The sequence below is a fragment of the Nannobrachium achirus genome (assembly GCF_963921795.1).
Source record: "Nannobrachium achirus genome assembly, chromosome: 8".
Classification (NCBI taxonomy): Eukaryota; Metazoa; Chordata; class Actinopteri; order Myctophiformes; family Myctophidae; genus Nannobrachium; species Nannobrachium achirus.
In genome coordinates this window covers 28,694,940-28,713,412 of record NC_137817.1, presented here as the reverse complement: position 1 = coordinate 28,713,412, position 18,473 = coordinate 28,694,940, and the positions used below count along the sequence as shown (strand labels likewise).

The following is an 18,473-nucleotide window of genomic DNA, read 5'->3' as shown; positions in this document are numbered from 1 at the left end:
CTGCCATACCCTGGGTCCAAGGGGGAAAATAAAAGTTACTTTTAAATATAAATCCATGTCTCTTTTTCTATCTGTGTTGGTTATTATGTTGTTAAATTACAGTAAAATAACTACAAATGCAAAATTTAACAAAATGGTCACTTTAACTCACTTAGCGCCGGTCGACTTTTGGATCGACTAGCTCATTATGGACGTCCCTGCCGATCGACTTTAATCGACTTTTATATAAAGGCATATTGTTTAAGCTTTTATTTGGGTTAATAGACGGAGCGAAACGGTTAGCTTACCTTCAGCTCGTAATAACACGAGACCGTGAAAAAAAAAGGATACGATTATGACGTCACCGCTAAACCAGGCCTTCCTGTTTACATTAGCTTCTGCTAGCCGTTAGGCTCAATGCAAACCATCCGACCCTTACGCAGCTTCACTAGGTCGGATTTTGATTCAGAAACTTTCTGTGTGGCGTCTGTATACGTTCCGCTGCCCATACCGATGGTGGTTTTAGACGATCTAGCACGAATTGAACAGGATTGAGCACAGATGGCGGCCCGCGGATCTCCCATTGTGAGTCAATGGAGCGACGTCACTTTCCCATCCTTTATTCATGGTTTTAAGATGGCTTCTTCTGAAGGTTTTAGTGTTACGATGGCGCACTCTAGTGGTCTTTTTGTGGTGGTATATCATCATGGCTTTGAAAACAATGAAATTATACCCTATCATGATGATAAAATACAGCTATTTCCTGGCGTTATTAGCGCACATTCATATTTTAAGTTGGCTGGCAATGGGTTTTAACAAGGTATTATAATTATATTCTCCACACTTTTATTCTCCCCATCTTGACAAAATGGTATATGGTTCCGCAGGTCAGCTGTAATTCTTAAAATGTACTTCTTAAAATAAATGTTGCTAAGGCATGGCAACATGACAGGTGTCTTGCACGCGCGCCTTCGCGCGTGTGTAAGACACCTGTCATGTTGCCATACCTTAACTTTTTCTGAACTGACGCCACTGGTATCCCGACCTGAAAACGTATGTTTTGTCTAATAAAGAGCTGGAGAGACATGGAGACTCCTGTGACTGAAGAAACACATCAGAATATGGAGCGATTTAACTCTTCAATTTAACCTAAGAAAATCACATACTCTACCTTCAAGTGTTGTCATGTTGCAGCCCTCCATTGTCCTGTCTTCCTCCACAGCTCTCTAAGTTTAGCCGATAGGAGCTCTCTGAACTGGTCACCCATGAGGAAATAGAAGACGGGGTTGATAACACTGTGTAAGAAGGCAATTGGTCGAGTCAGGATGTACAGACCCTCTATGTACATCCTGGTACATAGCTCCATCCCTGCCCATTCCTGCTGAGATGCTATCCTCACATTCCTCATCACATGGTAGGGAGTGTAGAGGACCAGAAACATGGTAGCCGCTGCTGTGACAACCCTGAGAGGTCGCTTGAAGTAAGTGGTACTGCGCTGAAAAGCCCTTTCCTGTACCTTTAGAAGGCGTGCAATATGGTAGGAGGAGAGGCAAAGTCCCAGGAGAGGAACAACATAGCCGGTCAGGGTCAGTCCCATGCTGTAGCCCAATGCATTGCTGCCGCCACTCAGGCTAGCAAAGTCTGTGCAGCGGCTCCAGTTTGCCTTCTGCATGTCCTGGAACATAAGCGCTATCAGCGGAGCCACTTGGATGTTGACTGCCAGCCAACTCAGCCCAGCTATCGCCAACGCAACCTTTGGTCTTAGCAGGAAGTGGTTTCGTGTCGGGTGTCTGATGAGCAGAAAGCGGTCCACGCTCACCCAGACCATGAAGAGAATGGAGAGATAAAGATTGACGTGCAGGACATATCGGTTGATGATACAGGCATAGGGGCTAGTCTCTTTTTGGCCATTTGCATAGAGGCCTGAGAGACGAGGCAGTGTGCATAGGAATAGGAGGTCAGACAATGCCAGGTTGAAAAGGTAAATATTGATGCTCTGCCACTCTTTCAGACAAACCACATAGCCAATGACAACTAACAGGTTGCCAGGGAAACCAAGGCAGAACTCCAGAGCATAGAGTGGTGACAGGTAATATAGCTCTAGGACGTCATCTAGCTGTGTGCAGTTGAACACCTGGAGAAGAGAAGGGAAGAGAAGGCAAGGGAAGGGAAGGGAAGGGAAGGGAAAGGAAGAGAAGAGAAGAGAAGAGAAGAGAAGAGAAGAGAAGAGAAGAGAAGAGAAAATGGAAGAAGAAATGTCAGCATTCAGCTCAACTTCAATGACCATGTCTTCCAATAATGTTACTGTTTTACCTCGCTCTCTTTTCCTTTACAAATTGTTCAGTAGAGATTGTTCAGTAGCAGATATGAGTATGATAACTACATTTGTATTACAATATATCACACTCACAAACATGAATGTTATAAGATGTGAGTCTTACCATTCTGTCCTTACAGCGTAGCTCCTAGGAACAGGAAGAGGGTGCGCTGCTCTTGCTGGTGACTCCACTCTGTTGACTGAAAACAGCATGTGCATCAATGTGTGAGGGTGCAGGTGGTGTATTTCATTATTTGTTGGCAATAAAGTTTATTCCACAGTCAACTGGACAGAGTCATTTGCACTTATGGAAAATCTGTGAGGTAATAAAACTACATTCTGTTCTGTGTTGTGTATTTAGTGTCACGCTAATCTTCTATATTACTGTATGTTTATTAACGAAACCAAAGGTCAAGGAAAACAATTTCCTCTGTAACACAATGTTTACAGTACATGCACAGACATATGACACACTGGTGTCATGGGTAAACTGAGGTAGCTCTGGGTCTGTCCTGTACAACATCTACATGCTCACTGGCTCAGATTATAGAAAATAACAAACTAGGTTACTGTAATTATGCAGAAGACATAATATTTGCATAACCATATCACCATGGAACTATGGTCCAATACAAGTACTGACTAGAATGAATCAACAATTGAGTGTGCCAGGCTTTTGTTCATTTTAAGTGAACCTGGTGTAATTGTTTTTGGAGCCACGGACAAACGATTGAAAGTCAGTGCTCAGTTTCAATAATGTTAAAAACCAAAACCCAAGCCATACTGTAACAGACCATCTTATTAGACTCAGACCATATTAAGGCATTTACAAAGACTGTTTTAATTTAGCAATTATTTTCTAAAATATCTTAAAATAACTATTTGTAGTAAAAATGTGACAACTTTTCCCACCACTGTGTGTAAAGCACTGTGAATTTCCTTTTTTGACTTGCCTTTCCTTGTGTTGGCATTAGTACAAGTTACTATGATTTACTATGTTTATTATGTCATCCAAAATATGGGTAATATTTTCCATCATTTAAGTACGCCAAAGAAGCTAAATTAAAAAAGACTTACCCAGTCCAACAACGCTGATCGAGTTTTCAATCTCTAAAAGTCTGTTGAATTAGTCTCAGTTCGGAAAGCTTTTATAATGGTTGAGATGTACTATGACCACACCTAATTTGGTTACCAAACAGTAACTAAGAAGATGACTATTTATTTTCTCCATAATTCACATTCGACAACAGTGATTCAACACTTAACAGTAAATTTAGGCCCACACTTCTCCATTTGCCTAGCTGTTAATCATGTACAGTATTTCAAAGAAGTTTGTGTACTCAGAAGAATGCAGGAAGAACAGTATCCTGTGTACCCCACGTACCGGTAGTCACTTTAGCCTATTGGAGACTATATATACGTTGCAATGATCATGATATCTGATATGATGACATATAATATGATATCGTGTCTTGGTCTCATTATTGTTTTGAAAATGGAAAGAGCAATTGGTATTTCCAGGTAAAGGGCTACTTTTGTTGCCCTGTCACCTTTTATGTCAGATAGTTTAGTTTTATTGCTACATGGTGTAGTCATGGGTTGGGTCATCTGCTGCCAGTGGTGACCCCAGGAAGCTGCAGGTGGTCCAGAACAGGGCAGCACGGTTGGTCCTGGGCTGCTCACTAAGGTCTATAATGTGATGCCGTATGCATGCCTGCCTCTCCTGGCTTACAGTTGAGTCTTTTAGTACACTTGTGCTGTCAGTGAGTCATGAGCAATAATGGTAATAAACAGATTGTTTATATTTATACTGTGCATGATCATTACACTAGAGGTACAGTAATGGGCAGCTTGAATTACCGGATCCAAGAACCAATGCTTATAGATCATTGACTCTTTGGAATAGCCTGCCTCGAAACCTCTGAAAATTCACTTTTAAAAATAATCTTAAATGTTATTTAACATTATAAAGTATTTAGTTTGCTCTTTTTGTTTTCTTTTCTCACATGCAGTTTCAGCTATATCTTATTTGTTAGTTTCATTATGTATTCTGTGTTGAGTACTTACATTTAATAATTTTGTATTTGCATCTGTACTAGCTAAGACTAGATGACACCAGCTAATGCATGGTCCCGAATCGAATCAAATCAAATCAAATCAAATCAAATCAAATCAAATCAAATCAAATCAAATCAAATCAGCCTATGTTGTCAATCTATTAAATCACAAAACCTGTGTCTGTCGGTGTGTCCCGGGCATGGTCAATGGACACTGACCACATACTTTAAATTTGAACTAAAGTTCAAGGCCCACAGTACCAACTGGCCACAACGCAGCCATTGAGAGGGGAAAAAGGCCAATCCCAACAGAATGCACCCCCTCCTTCTCCAGTGCACTTTAGTAATATTGGCATACCTCGAAATCACACAGTCTTTTCTCCTAGTAGTCAGAGGGATAGAGAGGGTAAAACAAACACCCTTACTCTTCCCTGCAGTGTAGAGAAAGACGAGAGGATGGAAAAGAACAAAACAGTCCTGTCCTGAAGCAACCCAGCCTATGAATGGCACAATATTCAGTATTATTATTTCTACATTACTGTAGCATCAGCAATAACAAACCAATAATCCAACTTTGGAATTCTTGTGTTGTGGTTACATCAGACAGAGTCCAACCAATGACTGCTGACAGACATGTGTACATACTTAGATTGGTTTCATTCAAAATATACAAAATGCCTTTACAGTTCAGATAAGGCCACTGTCCTTGACTGAGCAGGGATTCTTAGAACTGTTTTCCCTCTTTATGAATAAGGGTTCTGAGAGGTGTGGGTAGTTGAGCCACATGGCTCATCAGCTGGCTTATAATACCAGTTCTGGGTAAGCTACTTAAAAACAATATAGGCTATGTAAATAATGATTCTAAAATGTAACTGAGCTACACTAAAAGCATGGTATTTCACACTGTCAAACACCAACAGCTAAAGCTGATGTATTGCACCAGTACTTTGTTGGGGGAAAAAAAGCACTTCCACAATCTGCCACACTCTGTTGAAACCTCTCTGGAAGCACTCAAAGAAATCCAGTGCTGAGGCATTGCTACAGACGGAAAAAGCTACAAATATTCCCAATCCAGTATTTTGACTGGAAGAAAGGTGGCGTGAAAACAAAACTGATCAAGGTCAAAAACACACCTGATAAGACAGCCAAAACGAAACCATTGGGCAAAACAACAAGGAAAAGCTATCTACTTTAGAGGATCTTTTTAATGTGGTTTTGACTATCTATATGCATTTTGTTGTGATTTTATTGTGATTGTCTGTTGTCTTTATGTAGAAATGGAAAACAATACATTGAGAATATCATTTTCTCCCACATTTACACAGGCACTGAAAATCTAAAGGAGCTAATTGTTGACATTGAATACAGGTGGCTCCTTTCTCACATCAAGACACAATGGCTGTTATTATTCCCAGGCGTTCGGGGGCTGCTACAGATGTCTCCAGCCCTTCTGTCTCAGGAGAAGCCACCCTGAGTAGTAAGGGAAAGTTAGCCTATTGCTACATCAATCTGGGAACTAAATCTAAATCACTAGCTTTCTTCACAAATGTGTTCATAAAGGTGTCTACTATCACCTCTGAACTTTGTCAAACCCAACTCCCTTGACATACTTTGTGGGAGCCAATCAAAGTTGGGGGTATCGGGATACCCAGGGCCTGGGATTAAAGGGGGAAAAATAAAAGATGGCCAATATGAACGCATGAAGTGTGTAATTAGGGTATTGTTGGGCTGCTGAATCCATTCCAACCATTAGTTATCAGTAAAAATGACTCCTTGGCCACAAAAAAGGCCTAATTGGCTAAGGCTTAGCCAATCATGTCATTCGAGGTCACCTGTGTCCTGTTAGTCCCTATGTTTTAAACCCTGTGTTTGAGTGTTCCTTGTCAGATTGTATCATGTTATCCTATGTGTCATGTGTGATTACCCACCTGATCTTGAATAGTTTTCATGAATTCAAACCCTACTCCAACCTTTTTTTTATTGCCAATATTATATGTCTCATGGACACACAATCTAGGTGTGGCCTATTTTATGGCCAAGGAGTCAATTTAATTGAAAACGAATGGTTGGAATGGATTCAGCAGCCCAAAAATACCCAAATTACACACTTTATACGCTCATATTGGCCATTTTTTTCCCACTTTAATCCCAGGCCCTCGGGATACCCAATAACTTTGATTGGCTCCCACAAAGTATGTCAAGGGAGTTGGGTTTGACAAAGTTCAGAGGTGATAGTAGACACCTTTATGAACACATTTGTGAAGAAAGCTAGTGATTTAGATTTAGTTCCCAGATTGATGTAGCAATATGCTAACTTTCCCTTACTATGAGGTCAGCAGACAAAGTGACGTTAGTGAGAGGAAAAAACCTGGGTGAAATCTGCCAATCTTAATGGTAGTCTGTATATACTTAGGCCCACTTTACCAAAACAAACAGTAGTGTCACGTCCACTTTTGTTGTCTCATATGGGGTATGGAACATGACTTATAAAATGGCTATATCTCATTTACTATTCAATCATCGATTCCAGGTTTATCAGCCCATTATAGGCACTTGTTGAGACCGTTAGGTCGCAAGTTACTATGAAAAGCTCCACCGGCTGTCCGTCAGTCCATCAGTCTGTCCGTCCCGTCAGGTCACGTCCCGTACAGTCACGTTCCGTCACGTCCCGTCACGTCACGTCACGTCACGCCACGTCACGTCACACTTTTCCCCTACTCTTATCTCTGGCACTGTTGCCCCTATCCTTGCCAAACTTTGCACACACAAACACCTTGGCTGGCAAACCACAACCTCCACCCCTCATTTCTCACACGGCCCTCTTATAGCACCACCACCAGGCCGATTTTTGCAAAACACATTTTTGTTCCTACAGATTTTGGCCTAAAATCAAGCAAAGCGGTACACAGTATCTCTAAAGTCATGTCATCAACATGGATCTGTCACATTTCCCATATTCCCTCCTGATTGGCTACGATTGCCTTCTAAAGTTTGTGTATGCAACGAGGCGGTCGCTTATCTCCCGATTAGTGAGTCATACTGGTGTATTGTACAGTCACTAATTATTCATCGTCATCTTCTGACTCAGAAAAAAACATAGGTGGAATTGTCACATTCCTCAAATTGACACAGTCCACAGACGGTAATAGGTCTACTTGGGAGTCCATTTCTTAAACAAGACCGTCAGATTGTCTTGCAGGCAGTGGAGCAATTACAATGAATGATCTGTGTCTGCATCAGCATTGACTCTTGACATACAGTAAATGGGATGAATAAATTATCCTGCAGGTTCCAACCCTATGGCATGCATACCCTCTTCTTTTCCCATCCCTGCACAGGTGTGGCAGTTAGGGGCTAAGAGTCTTGCTCGTGGACACTTTGACGCATATTCAGGGGCCAGGGCCAGGTATTGAACCTGAGACAGTGTATAGATGCCACCTTTCCCAGGCGGCATCAAGAGTGGAGGACAGTTAAGGCATGTCCAAATCATACACACACAAAAGGCAGCAAAGGTTCAACTTAAATAATTAATTTGAATAATTAAGGCCACAATGTTGGCAGTTGCAAAAATCTGGTTTCCAAAGGCTTTATTAGAGCCCAGCCCAGCCCTAACAGGAGAACTCAACTACACAATCAACACCAGGATAGGGATAGAATCACCAGAATTACAAACTAATACAGAACACACAGAGCTAAGAAACAAGAACAAAACACTTAAACCAAACGGGGTAGAACTAGATGTCCAAAAAGTAGGAGTCCATGTGCTGAGGAGTGGATTGTGACACATAGCCGCTCCCGCCCACTGACTATGCTTATCTAATAATTAGTGATTAGCTTATCTAATCACAGGGTGTTAACTGATACAAGCTTATAGGCAATTGCCTCAGGGCTCAACTAACAAATGAAAAAGTTCAAGATACAGCAAAGGGTTATTGATAGGCCTACTGTAGCTTTTTTTCATTATTGCACTTCCATGTGGTATAATAGTGCTCTCTAGTGGCAAAGGACTGCAATAATCTTTATTTCCACCTAGGCATTTCTTGGGTGTGCAAGTTCTACAACAATTTGTCCTACAAATCAATAAAAAGAAAATGTCAAAATGTCAAATTAAGAACATTTGTCAATTAACTGGTGCATCTGGCTTTGTAGTCCATGAGCTAGATGAGATGTCGGTGCCATCAAAAGGGACAAAACATATGTGGTATCAGTTTGTTCCTATGACATCCAGGAGTGAGAAAATGTATGATAGCAGTTTGAGAAGGCCAGCTGAATACCATTTTAGGGGTATAATCTGAATATGCAAAACCACATAATTCATTCTTGTCGAAACTACACAATTATTCAATATTATGCAAATTTCTGATGTTTGTGCCATGGATGGACATGACCAACATCATAATATAACAACAGACAGGCTGAATTATACCTCTGGTAGCCATACCAGACAAACTCAGGAAAACATGTAACCAGTAAGACTCCCTAATCGGGAGATAAGCGACCGTAGGTGGCTTATCTCCACAAAATTTTCCAAAATCTTCCTGATCCATGGTGATGACATGAGTGTAGACATGCTGTGTAGTGATATTCGTGATTTTAGGGCAAAAACTGTAGGAGCAGTGTCCAAAAATGTGTTTTAAAAATCGGCCTGAAGGTGGCGCTAGAATAGGGCCATGTGAGAAATGAGGGGTGGGGTCTCCGCGTTGCCTTGGCGGACGAATAGGTACCGGCCCCGGCTCTCCCGGACGCTCCTAGCCCGAGTTACGGCATTTTATGTGCGCTGCAGTGGCAGGGGGTCCTCCACTGGGGGCGCCACCACTTTTGCATCCGTTCTGGAGCACCAGGAGTCGGTGGTCCCCGGGAATTCCCCGTGAGCAGCCCCGTTGGGGTGGTCATTTGGTCATTTTTGCACATTTGGTCATTTTTTACATCAGGGGGTCCCCTAGGGACCTGGGGGTCCCTGGGGCTCCGGGGGTCCTTGGAGGTTGTAGTTTGGCAGGCAAGGAGTGTGTGTGTAAAATCTGGCATGGATCGGGTCAACGGGTGCGGAGATATAAGCAGGGAAAAAGTGTGACGTGTGACGTGTGAGCACATTTGGTCATTTTTCACATCTGGGGGTCCCCCAGGGACCTGGGGGTCCCTGGGGCTCCGGGGGTCCTTGGAGGTTGTAGTTTGGCAATCAAGGAGTGTGTGTGCAAAATTTGGCATGGATGGGGGCAACGGTTGTGGAGATATGAGCAGGGCAAAAGTGTGACGGACTCACTGACTCACTGACTGACTGACTGACTCACTCACTCACAGACAGCCGGTGGAGGTTTTGGCATGTAACCAGTAAGACTCCCTAATCGGGAGATAAGCGACCGTTGGTCGCTTATCTCCACAAATAGGCCAAAAGTTTGTTTTACCAATTATCAAGACATACGGGCAGTTGACAGTTTGCCATGGTTACTCATTGAAGTTGAATCTCCATATATGGAGATAACCTACGCATCACACTAAGTCTGACCTCACCAGCCCATATTTGGGCATGAGCAACTTATGTCTCCATATATGGAGATATGATGACATCACACAGTCCTCAGCCAATGATGTGGCGTGATGTCATACAATACACAAACGAGCCCTACAGTATAAAGGGGCAATTCTTGCCAGGAAAGAAGCATTTCTTCGACTCAGACCTTATCGCCAGGGTTGGCTTATAGCAGCTGTCGGTAGGACCATATATGGATTCTGTTAGTGTGGATCTCCTAACAGGGCATCATCTGGGATACAATCCCTTTTATGCCCATATATGGAGATCCCTAACAGAATCCCTTTCATGCCCATATATGGAGATCCCTAACAGAATCCCTTTTATGCCCATATATGGAGATCCCTAACAGCATCCCTTTTATGCCCATATATGGAGATCACTAACAGCTAACAGAATCCCTTTTATGCCCATATATGGAGATCCCTAACAGAATCCCTTTTATGCCCATATATGGAGATCCCCAACAGAATCCCTTTTATGCCCATATATGGAGATCCCTAACAGAATCCCTTTTATGCCCATATATGGAGATCCCTAACAGAATCCCTTTTATGCCCATATATGGAGATCCCTAACAGAATCCCTTGTATGCCCATAAAATATATGGAGATCCCTAACAGAATCCCTTTTATGCCCATATATTATGGAGAAATCCCTGCTCTGAGTATCTGACATCAGTGTGATGTCACCTGTTTATGCCCATATATGGAGATCCCTGCTCTGCGTATCTGGTTGCTATGGTAAACAGTTGGTTGCTAGGGTAAAAAAACATGGTTGCTATGGTAAACAGTTGGTTGCTAGGGTAAACAGTTGGTTGCTAGGGTAAAACCATGGTTGCTAAGGTGGTTGCTAACGTACACTAACAGACCAGCAACAACAGACTGTTGCCACAGCAACGTACACAAAGGTTTGTGTACACATGTGGTGTGATGTCATACTGATGCGGAGATATGAGCAGGGCAAAGGTGTGATGTGTGACGTGTGACCGACGGACGGACGGACGGACGGCCGGTGGAGGTTTTCATAGTAAACTGCTCCCTGACGGTCGCAATAAACATGTAAATCACGCACGCACGCACGCACGCACGCGCGCGCGCGCACACACACACACACACACACACACACACACACACACACACACACACACACACACACACACACACACACACACACACACACACACACACACACACACACACACACACACACACACACACACACATAACCTTTGCATTCACATTTAGGAATTCATGAACACAAGATGTTGATTCACAAACTTGGGAAACTCAACAACAAAATGTCATGATACAGATCATGGGTACAGGATATATTTGTCAATTATGCAAGCAGGCTACTCCTACGGGTTGGGGTGGTCCATAGTGAGTGTTGTGTGGGAGGATTAGGCCAGAGAACTGACTTAATTATTTAGTCACCAACTCTTGCTAATACTTTTCAGTGGTTATATATTTATAAAACCCACTGACACACTTAACCACTTTCATTTTACTTAGTTCAAAAGTAGCAAAAACTGCAGATCTACAAGCTCACGTTGCATCGTTGCGAGCCCTGCTTTTTTGGGGGTAGGGGGCATCTGGGCATGTCATAACAGGTGACCATTTTTGTGAATATAGCAAACATTCAGCAAAAATAGCAGATCTGATCTGCTATTTTAACATTTAGTAGGCTATTGAGGGAGAACATTTGGGCACCAATATAGATCCCTGGGGGTCAGAATTGACCCATAATTATGCTGTCATATAAATTAATAGAGATTATACTCTTCATCATTAGCATGATGTGTTAAGCTCTGTACAGACCGGCGAATTAGCGAAAGCGACGTGAATAAGCGAACCAAAAAGGCGAAGAATTCGCGATTCGCCTTTTTCCATACACACCAAAAAGCGACGCGAATATGCGTATGATATTCGCTTAATTCGCCTAAAACGAGGGGGTGATTATCTGCCTCTGGCGCAGGAGAAAGGAGAAGAGAAGAGAGGAGAGAGTAGAACGGAGACAGGGTCCAGGGAAACAAATAGTACACGCGCTCCCTATTTGCGAGACAGTGCGCTCTTCATATTATATCGCATCTCTCTGAGTCTGCATGCAGTGCATTTGGCCAGAGAGAGAGAGAGAGAGGGGAAGCCAGGGGAGCAGAGCGTTCACCGTTCCTCCTCCGCCCGTGTCCCTGCATACTGGCAGATCCCCGCAACAGCTTGTGGAAAGTAGCCTAACTAAAAGTACATTTACTTGAGTAGCCTGTACTTGTAGATGTGTCCAATTTCCAGTACTTTACTTCTACTCCACTACACTTCGGATCCATTTGTATTTAATACCCAGCGATTTATTTTAAAACATTAGTCTTTTTGCAGTTATAAATTAGCCTAAAACATACCATGCTTTTACCAGTAATACATTCGAGTACTTTTTCGAAGCAGCCACGCTGCCACAGAGAGAGAGACACGGAAAAGGAGAAAAACTCCGTTCCCCTCGGCCTCAATGTAACGTGAAGGTCCCTCCACCATTCTCTCTCTCTCTCTCTTGAAATAAGGTAGAGTGAGCTTACTTTGATACAGAGAGAGAGAGGAATTCGCCTTTGAACGTTCGCTAAATTCGACACAAGGGCGAATAAAAAACAGACGCCTTTTCGCTTTTTTTAAATTCGCGTTTGGTGTGGATGCTTCCATTGACTTTATAAGGTTTTAAACAAAAGGCGAATTATACTTAATTCGCTATTCGCCAATTCGCCGGCGGTGTGTACGAAGCTTTAGGCTACTATTAGACTACTTAGACCTGAGCCTAGCTAAATTGTTGTGTGATATGATAGAAACTGATGAAAATACATGGCTTACACCGGTATGTTATCTCTGGGTAATGACAAGAAACTTGGCTTTAGTCACTTTAGAAATGTGAGAGCTATGGTAAACTCCACCATCCCTATTCTAGGAAAAGAATAGCTGAAAATAGTAGATACAGGTTCTGGGGTCCCCACATGATTTTGTGGGGTCCCCACTCCCCAGCCTGATGTGCAACATTGTATACAAACCAACATATGACTTAAGTGTATTGCACATTTCCAAAGTGACAATTTAAGGACTTTTAAGACCTTTTTAATACCAGATCTAAAATGAAAAATTAAACATTGGCAGAAATTGTGAAACAGCCGATCTACATGCTCACAACGCCTTGCAACGTTGCAACGTATTTTCACAATAGAACTGTGTTAAACAAAATGTAATGCCTCAACTCTTCCAACTCCAAGTATAGTGCTCGTCAGGGTGGGGGGTCCCCAGTTCAAATATGATTATTTTGGAGGTCGCGGCCTGAAAAGGTTGAGAACCACTGCTGTATAGACAACCAGACTAATTGTTCTTGTCCATTTTTATTTCACCTAGACTAAATCATTTTTTCTGTAACTCCAAATACCATTCAGTTCAGTGGAAAAAGTAAACCTTTTTCTGTAAACTTTTCTGTAAACCCCAAAAGTCATTGAGTTGAATGATGGACGTTTTCTGTAACATTTTCTGTAACCCCAAAAGTCCATTGAGTTCAGTGGATGGACCTTTTCTGTGATTCTGTCCCTTTACTGATTGGACAATATAATGTTAATTCAGACAGGATTGGTCAAGCTAGTGCAAACACATTTACAATTTCCCAGAATTACATCTTTCTAATTTATGCCTTACCCTGCTACGTTAACCCAGCAGGTTCCATACTGAACACCATACAAAACATAATATTCTTAACCAGATTATAGGCTATTTATAAACCAAGATGCAGTCCACAAGTCATTTCTAGACATAGCACCATCCTGTGCTCATTACCTGAGATTGCAGATGTAAAAGAAAAAAAAGAAAAGAAAGAAAAACTGATTAACTTTCAAGACTGTTCAGACTTGCTTGTTCCCTTAAATCGGGTGACAATTTACTGCTGTCTATCTATCCCTCCTCTTCTACCCATCTATTAAGGCTTAATGATTTAATGCTCTATTTTAAACTAACAGGGCATGACCTCGGCTGCTGGATTAAGTTACAACCACCCTGACTGTGCGTGCGTGCATGTTTGTGTGTGTTTGTGTTTGTGTGTGTGTGTGTGTGTGTGTGTGTGTGTGTGTGTGAGAGAGTGCGTGTGTGCACGCGCGTGCGTGCATCTGTGCGTGTGCATGTGCGTATGCGTGTGCGTGTGTGTGAGAGGGGGGAAATGAGAAAGAGAGAGGATGTGCTGATGTACCACAGGGTATAACTAACATACTGTACAAACAAATATACATACATGTTTAAAGTATTACATAAAGTTGAATATGAACAAATAGCAACTCAAAAAATGATGGTGAATGGAACGGTCTCGGTTTGATCAGATGAACAACATAATGTCTGTTTTGAAAATTTGAACCTGGCTAAAGCCAGGTCATTACTGTCAGTACTATAGTATGTTACCTGTGATGCTAGATTTATTTTCTTCCAGTAGGGGGCAGTATGAGCCATATACACAGGCAGTACAAGACTACAGGTACAACAGTAAGCCAACTCTTGTCAGTAGAACTTGCAAGAATAACAGAGTCCAGTAGTTAGATGGACAGGATATGGAAGGTGGGGAGATAGAGATGGAGCAATAGATAGGCTACTCATGGATTAGTAATGAAGTGAGCCAACGTGAAAGGGCCCACACCCACAAGGGTGCATTTGTTGGTTCTGTAATGTATGACACAATGCCTGCATTTTGTTTTTGTGTTTTGTTTGCAGCTATTATAGCCTAGGCCTATTATTGTATATACATGTAGTCAAAGTACACACTATTGGCAGTATTAAGTTTAACACATATGAATAGTAGTGTCAAAGTGTAAATGCAATGTGTCCAATGCGTGACTGCAAGTGCGCGCGCGTGCGTGCGTGCGTGCGTGTGTGTGTGTGTGTGAGCGTGTGCGTGTGTGTCTCTGTGTGTCTGTGATGAGAGAGAGAGAGAGCCTTATAAGTGAGCAGCTGCATGTATGGTATGTGTGCCTGTCTGAAGTGAGTGACTGTGTGTGTAGCATGGTGGCCCCATTCTGAGTGGGGCGATCCCCTGAGCCCCTGTAGTTTACCCTGCCCCAGTTCTGGAAGGTGACACACTTAGAACCTTATCACAACTCTGTACTAATTATCAACATGGATGACACTCAACGGACAGTTAATTGGACCAGAACCTGATGAGGCAGAAGGCACAAGAGGGTTTTGTGTGACTCTGTAGGGCCTATAATCGTATTTTGTGCTGTACTTGTGTGCATCGATTTATTGTGACATGCACTTTGACAGTGGTTCTCAACCTTTTCAGGCCGGGACCCCCAAAATAATCATATTGTAACTGGTGAGCACTAAGAGTTGAGGCATTACATTTTGTACAATCTGGCACGCCATCGTCAAAGAAAGGGGTCTGTACCTCTTCCTTTCAGTAGCGTAAGCCATCATGACTCTGTCTCGAGAGAATGCATTTTGTATAACACTTTTCTATTGTGAGAATAGCCGATCTACATGCTCACAACACCTCGCAACGCGAGGCGTTGGGAACATGTAGATCGGCTATTTTCACAATTTCTGCCTCTAATATTTGACAATCTGGCCAATGTTTAATTTGTCATTTTAGAGGTATTAAAGTCCTTAAAATGTCACTTTAGAAACGTGCAAATACCCTAGAGTCTATACACATAAACTTTATGTTGGTTTATTTACTGTTGAGTGAGAAAACAATGTTGCACATTTTCACATTTCCCGGCCCACATGTTGAGAAACACTGCACTGTGATACAGCAGGTAGCCTACTGTTGCAACATTGCAGGCATGCAGTGATATTCTTGTATGCTTGTGTTTGTGCATGTGAGACCGAGGTATGACAGAGACTTTTTGACATTAGTCGAATGCTCTCAGATTGTGGGGACACATGCACCTCTCAAACACTCATGTCCTGTCCTCTTAAAGTACATTACTGGTAAATGGTGCATTTATATAGCGCTTTTATCCAAAGCGCTTTACATAGATTGTGCATTACATTCACCCATTCACGCACACATTCATACACCGGTGGCAGAGGAAACCATGCAAGGCACCAACCTACTCACCGGGAGCAATTAGGACTTCAGAGTCTTGCCCAAGGACTCTTCGACATTAACTCAGGGGGAGCCCGGATTCGAACTGGGAACCCTTCGGGAACCCTTTGTGCTCTAATAGCTGTTTCTCTACCCCTGAGCTATGCCGCCCCATCTACCACTGCTACTCTTCCATCTCCGAAAATAAAGCTTGATGTATAATTTCAATTGTCTATATTCCAATGCTACTCTCCAATACTGAGTAAAGGTAAAAGAGAATGAGTGAATGTGAATGAAAGAAAAAAATATTTGTAATAATCCATCCATCTTCAACCACTTATCTGACTGAAATAGGGTCGAGGAGATGGACGTTCCAGCAGGGGACCCCAGACTCCCTTTTCGTGGGCCATGTTAGCCAGGTTTGACAGAGGTAACCTGAGGCGATTTTGTAACACATTTATCACCCAGTGCCAAATGCCTAAACTGTAATCCTGGGCGCTGCTCTCCCTCTGCCAACCTGGGGAGAGCCCCGAACCGAGCTCACGCTTCCTTCAATGCATGAGGAGTGAGCAGGCCACTTCTTATCACCTGACAGAGGGAGGGTTTCCCCGGTAGGACGTAGCGCGTGGACTGAACACGTTATTCCAACCAGTTCCTTTTACCTCCATCAGGCGCTCCGGCTGACCAGGGGGAGGCAGTATAGAGACCAGGATTACTACATACATACATGTTTTTTGTGATTGTACTATACCTACCTACCTTAGGGCAGTGGTTTTCAACCTTTTCAAGCCACGATCCCTAAAATAATCATATTTTTACTGGGGACCCCCCCACCCCCGGCTATCGGCTATTTTCACAAATTCTGCCTCTAATATTAGATAATTTGGCCAATGTTTAATTTGTCATTTTAGAGGAATTAAAAAGTCCTTAAATTGTCACTTTAGAAATGTGCAGATACCCTCTGTACACTTACACTTTATGTTAGTTTGTTTACTGTTAAGAGAGAAAACAATGTTGCGCATCAAGTTAATCATCTGGGGACCCCCAAAATAATTTAGGGACCCCCCTAGGGGTCCCGACCCACAGGTTGAGAACCACTGCCCCAGGGGACACGGGGAGAACAATCATGCAAATTCCACACAGAAATGCCCTTTCACTTACCCCTCCAGGTATGGGCATTGATGATGGGAAGGAGAACACCCAGCGCCCCCGCCTCATGTTTTACAGGCTGAAAGCTCTTTAAAACAGTGGAGATTCTGCACTCATGTGACCACTATGCTGCTACAGCAATTAGCCCACCATGCTGTGAAGATAACAATCTCTGTGAACGTTTCACACAAAACAGATAGCATCAATTATATATTTTATTTGTATCTAGGCTACTGTATAAACTATGAGCAAGGAGTAAATCACAACTTTCTTTCTCTTTATCAAGAGAGAAGTATGTTAAATATTGATCAGAGTCAGAAGTTAAAAAGATGAATTCTGGAAACATTTGATGGTGTTCAACTGTTCATTCACATATTAGAATTTGATTATGTTCTTTTGCAAGAAATATGCCAAATTGAGGTTGTTGCTGTTGTTCCTACTTTTTTCCCATTACATAATTAGTTGAGATTGTTTATTGTAATACTACTATGCTTATATTTATGGAGTGTACGTTATTTACCCACTAGGGGGTGCTGGTTGACAGGTGATATCTTTTTTTTTTTTTTTCATGGTCCCCCCACAACCTTAAAATATTGTTTTGTGGTCCCCCCTGTGTGACTTGAGAAAAATGCATGACCCCCCTTCCCAATAAACATCATGTTTCAGGCCAACAACACATGTACAGAATAATGAGAAATAGTCTGAAAGTCGGGTCTGCGCAAATGTTTCATAAATTGATAGATTTATTTGGCCAGCAATTAATCAAATATATAGGCTACTCACTGGTATGGTCACGATGCTGCATACATCTCTGTTATGCAACTTTGAGAAGGTTGAAAGGGCTTTGGTGGTGATCTTGTACAGTTTCCATAACATCTCCCCATAAAGAACTTCAATCAAGTGTATAATGTTTGTTTTATATGGGTTGTTGTTAGTTGTCCTGCGTGCCTTCCATTGTGAGCTTGTAGATCTGCTATTTTTAAAATATCATTAAAGAACAGGACATTCTGCATAATGAGTACTTTTACTTTTGGGACTTTCATTTGACAATACTTAGGTACTTTTACTCAAGTACATTTTTTATTCTAGACTTGTAGTGTTACAAAAACACTCCAAACTAAAGAAAGATTGAGTAACTGATCTATTTTCCATGATATTCATCAAGCAACCAAGTCAACAAAGTGTGCATGAGTCTTTTCTCTCTCCTTCTGACTCCAATTCCCACTTCGCAGCAGAGAGAGAGAGAGAGAGAGAGAGAGAGAGAGAGAGAGAGAGAGAGAGAGACACTACACCTTTATTTCTAATGCTATATTCCTCTCTTGGTAACAAATATGGTGGTTGTGACGATGAGCTCCCGTTCGGCAACAGACGCTTTCCGCCGCCTTCC

At 42.3% G+C, this 18,473-nt stretch overlaps 1 protein-coding gene across 1 annotated transcript; it reads right to left on the bottom strand.

Annotated features, from left to right (window-relative positions):
• Positions 1–1,162: 1,162 nt before the first annotated feature.
• LOC308290030 (succinate receptor 1-like) lies at positions 1,163–17,155 on the bottom strand (the record flags this gene model as incomplete). Its single annotated transcript, XM_080731807.1, has 2 exons — positions 1,163–2,113; positions 17,099–17,155. 2 exons carry the CDS (start codon positions 17,153–17,155, stop codon positions 1,163–1,165), a joined length of 1,008 nt encoding a protein of 335 aa, XP_080587933.1.
• Positions 17,156–18,473: the final 1,318 nt, after the last annotated feature.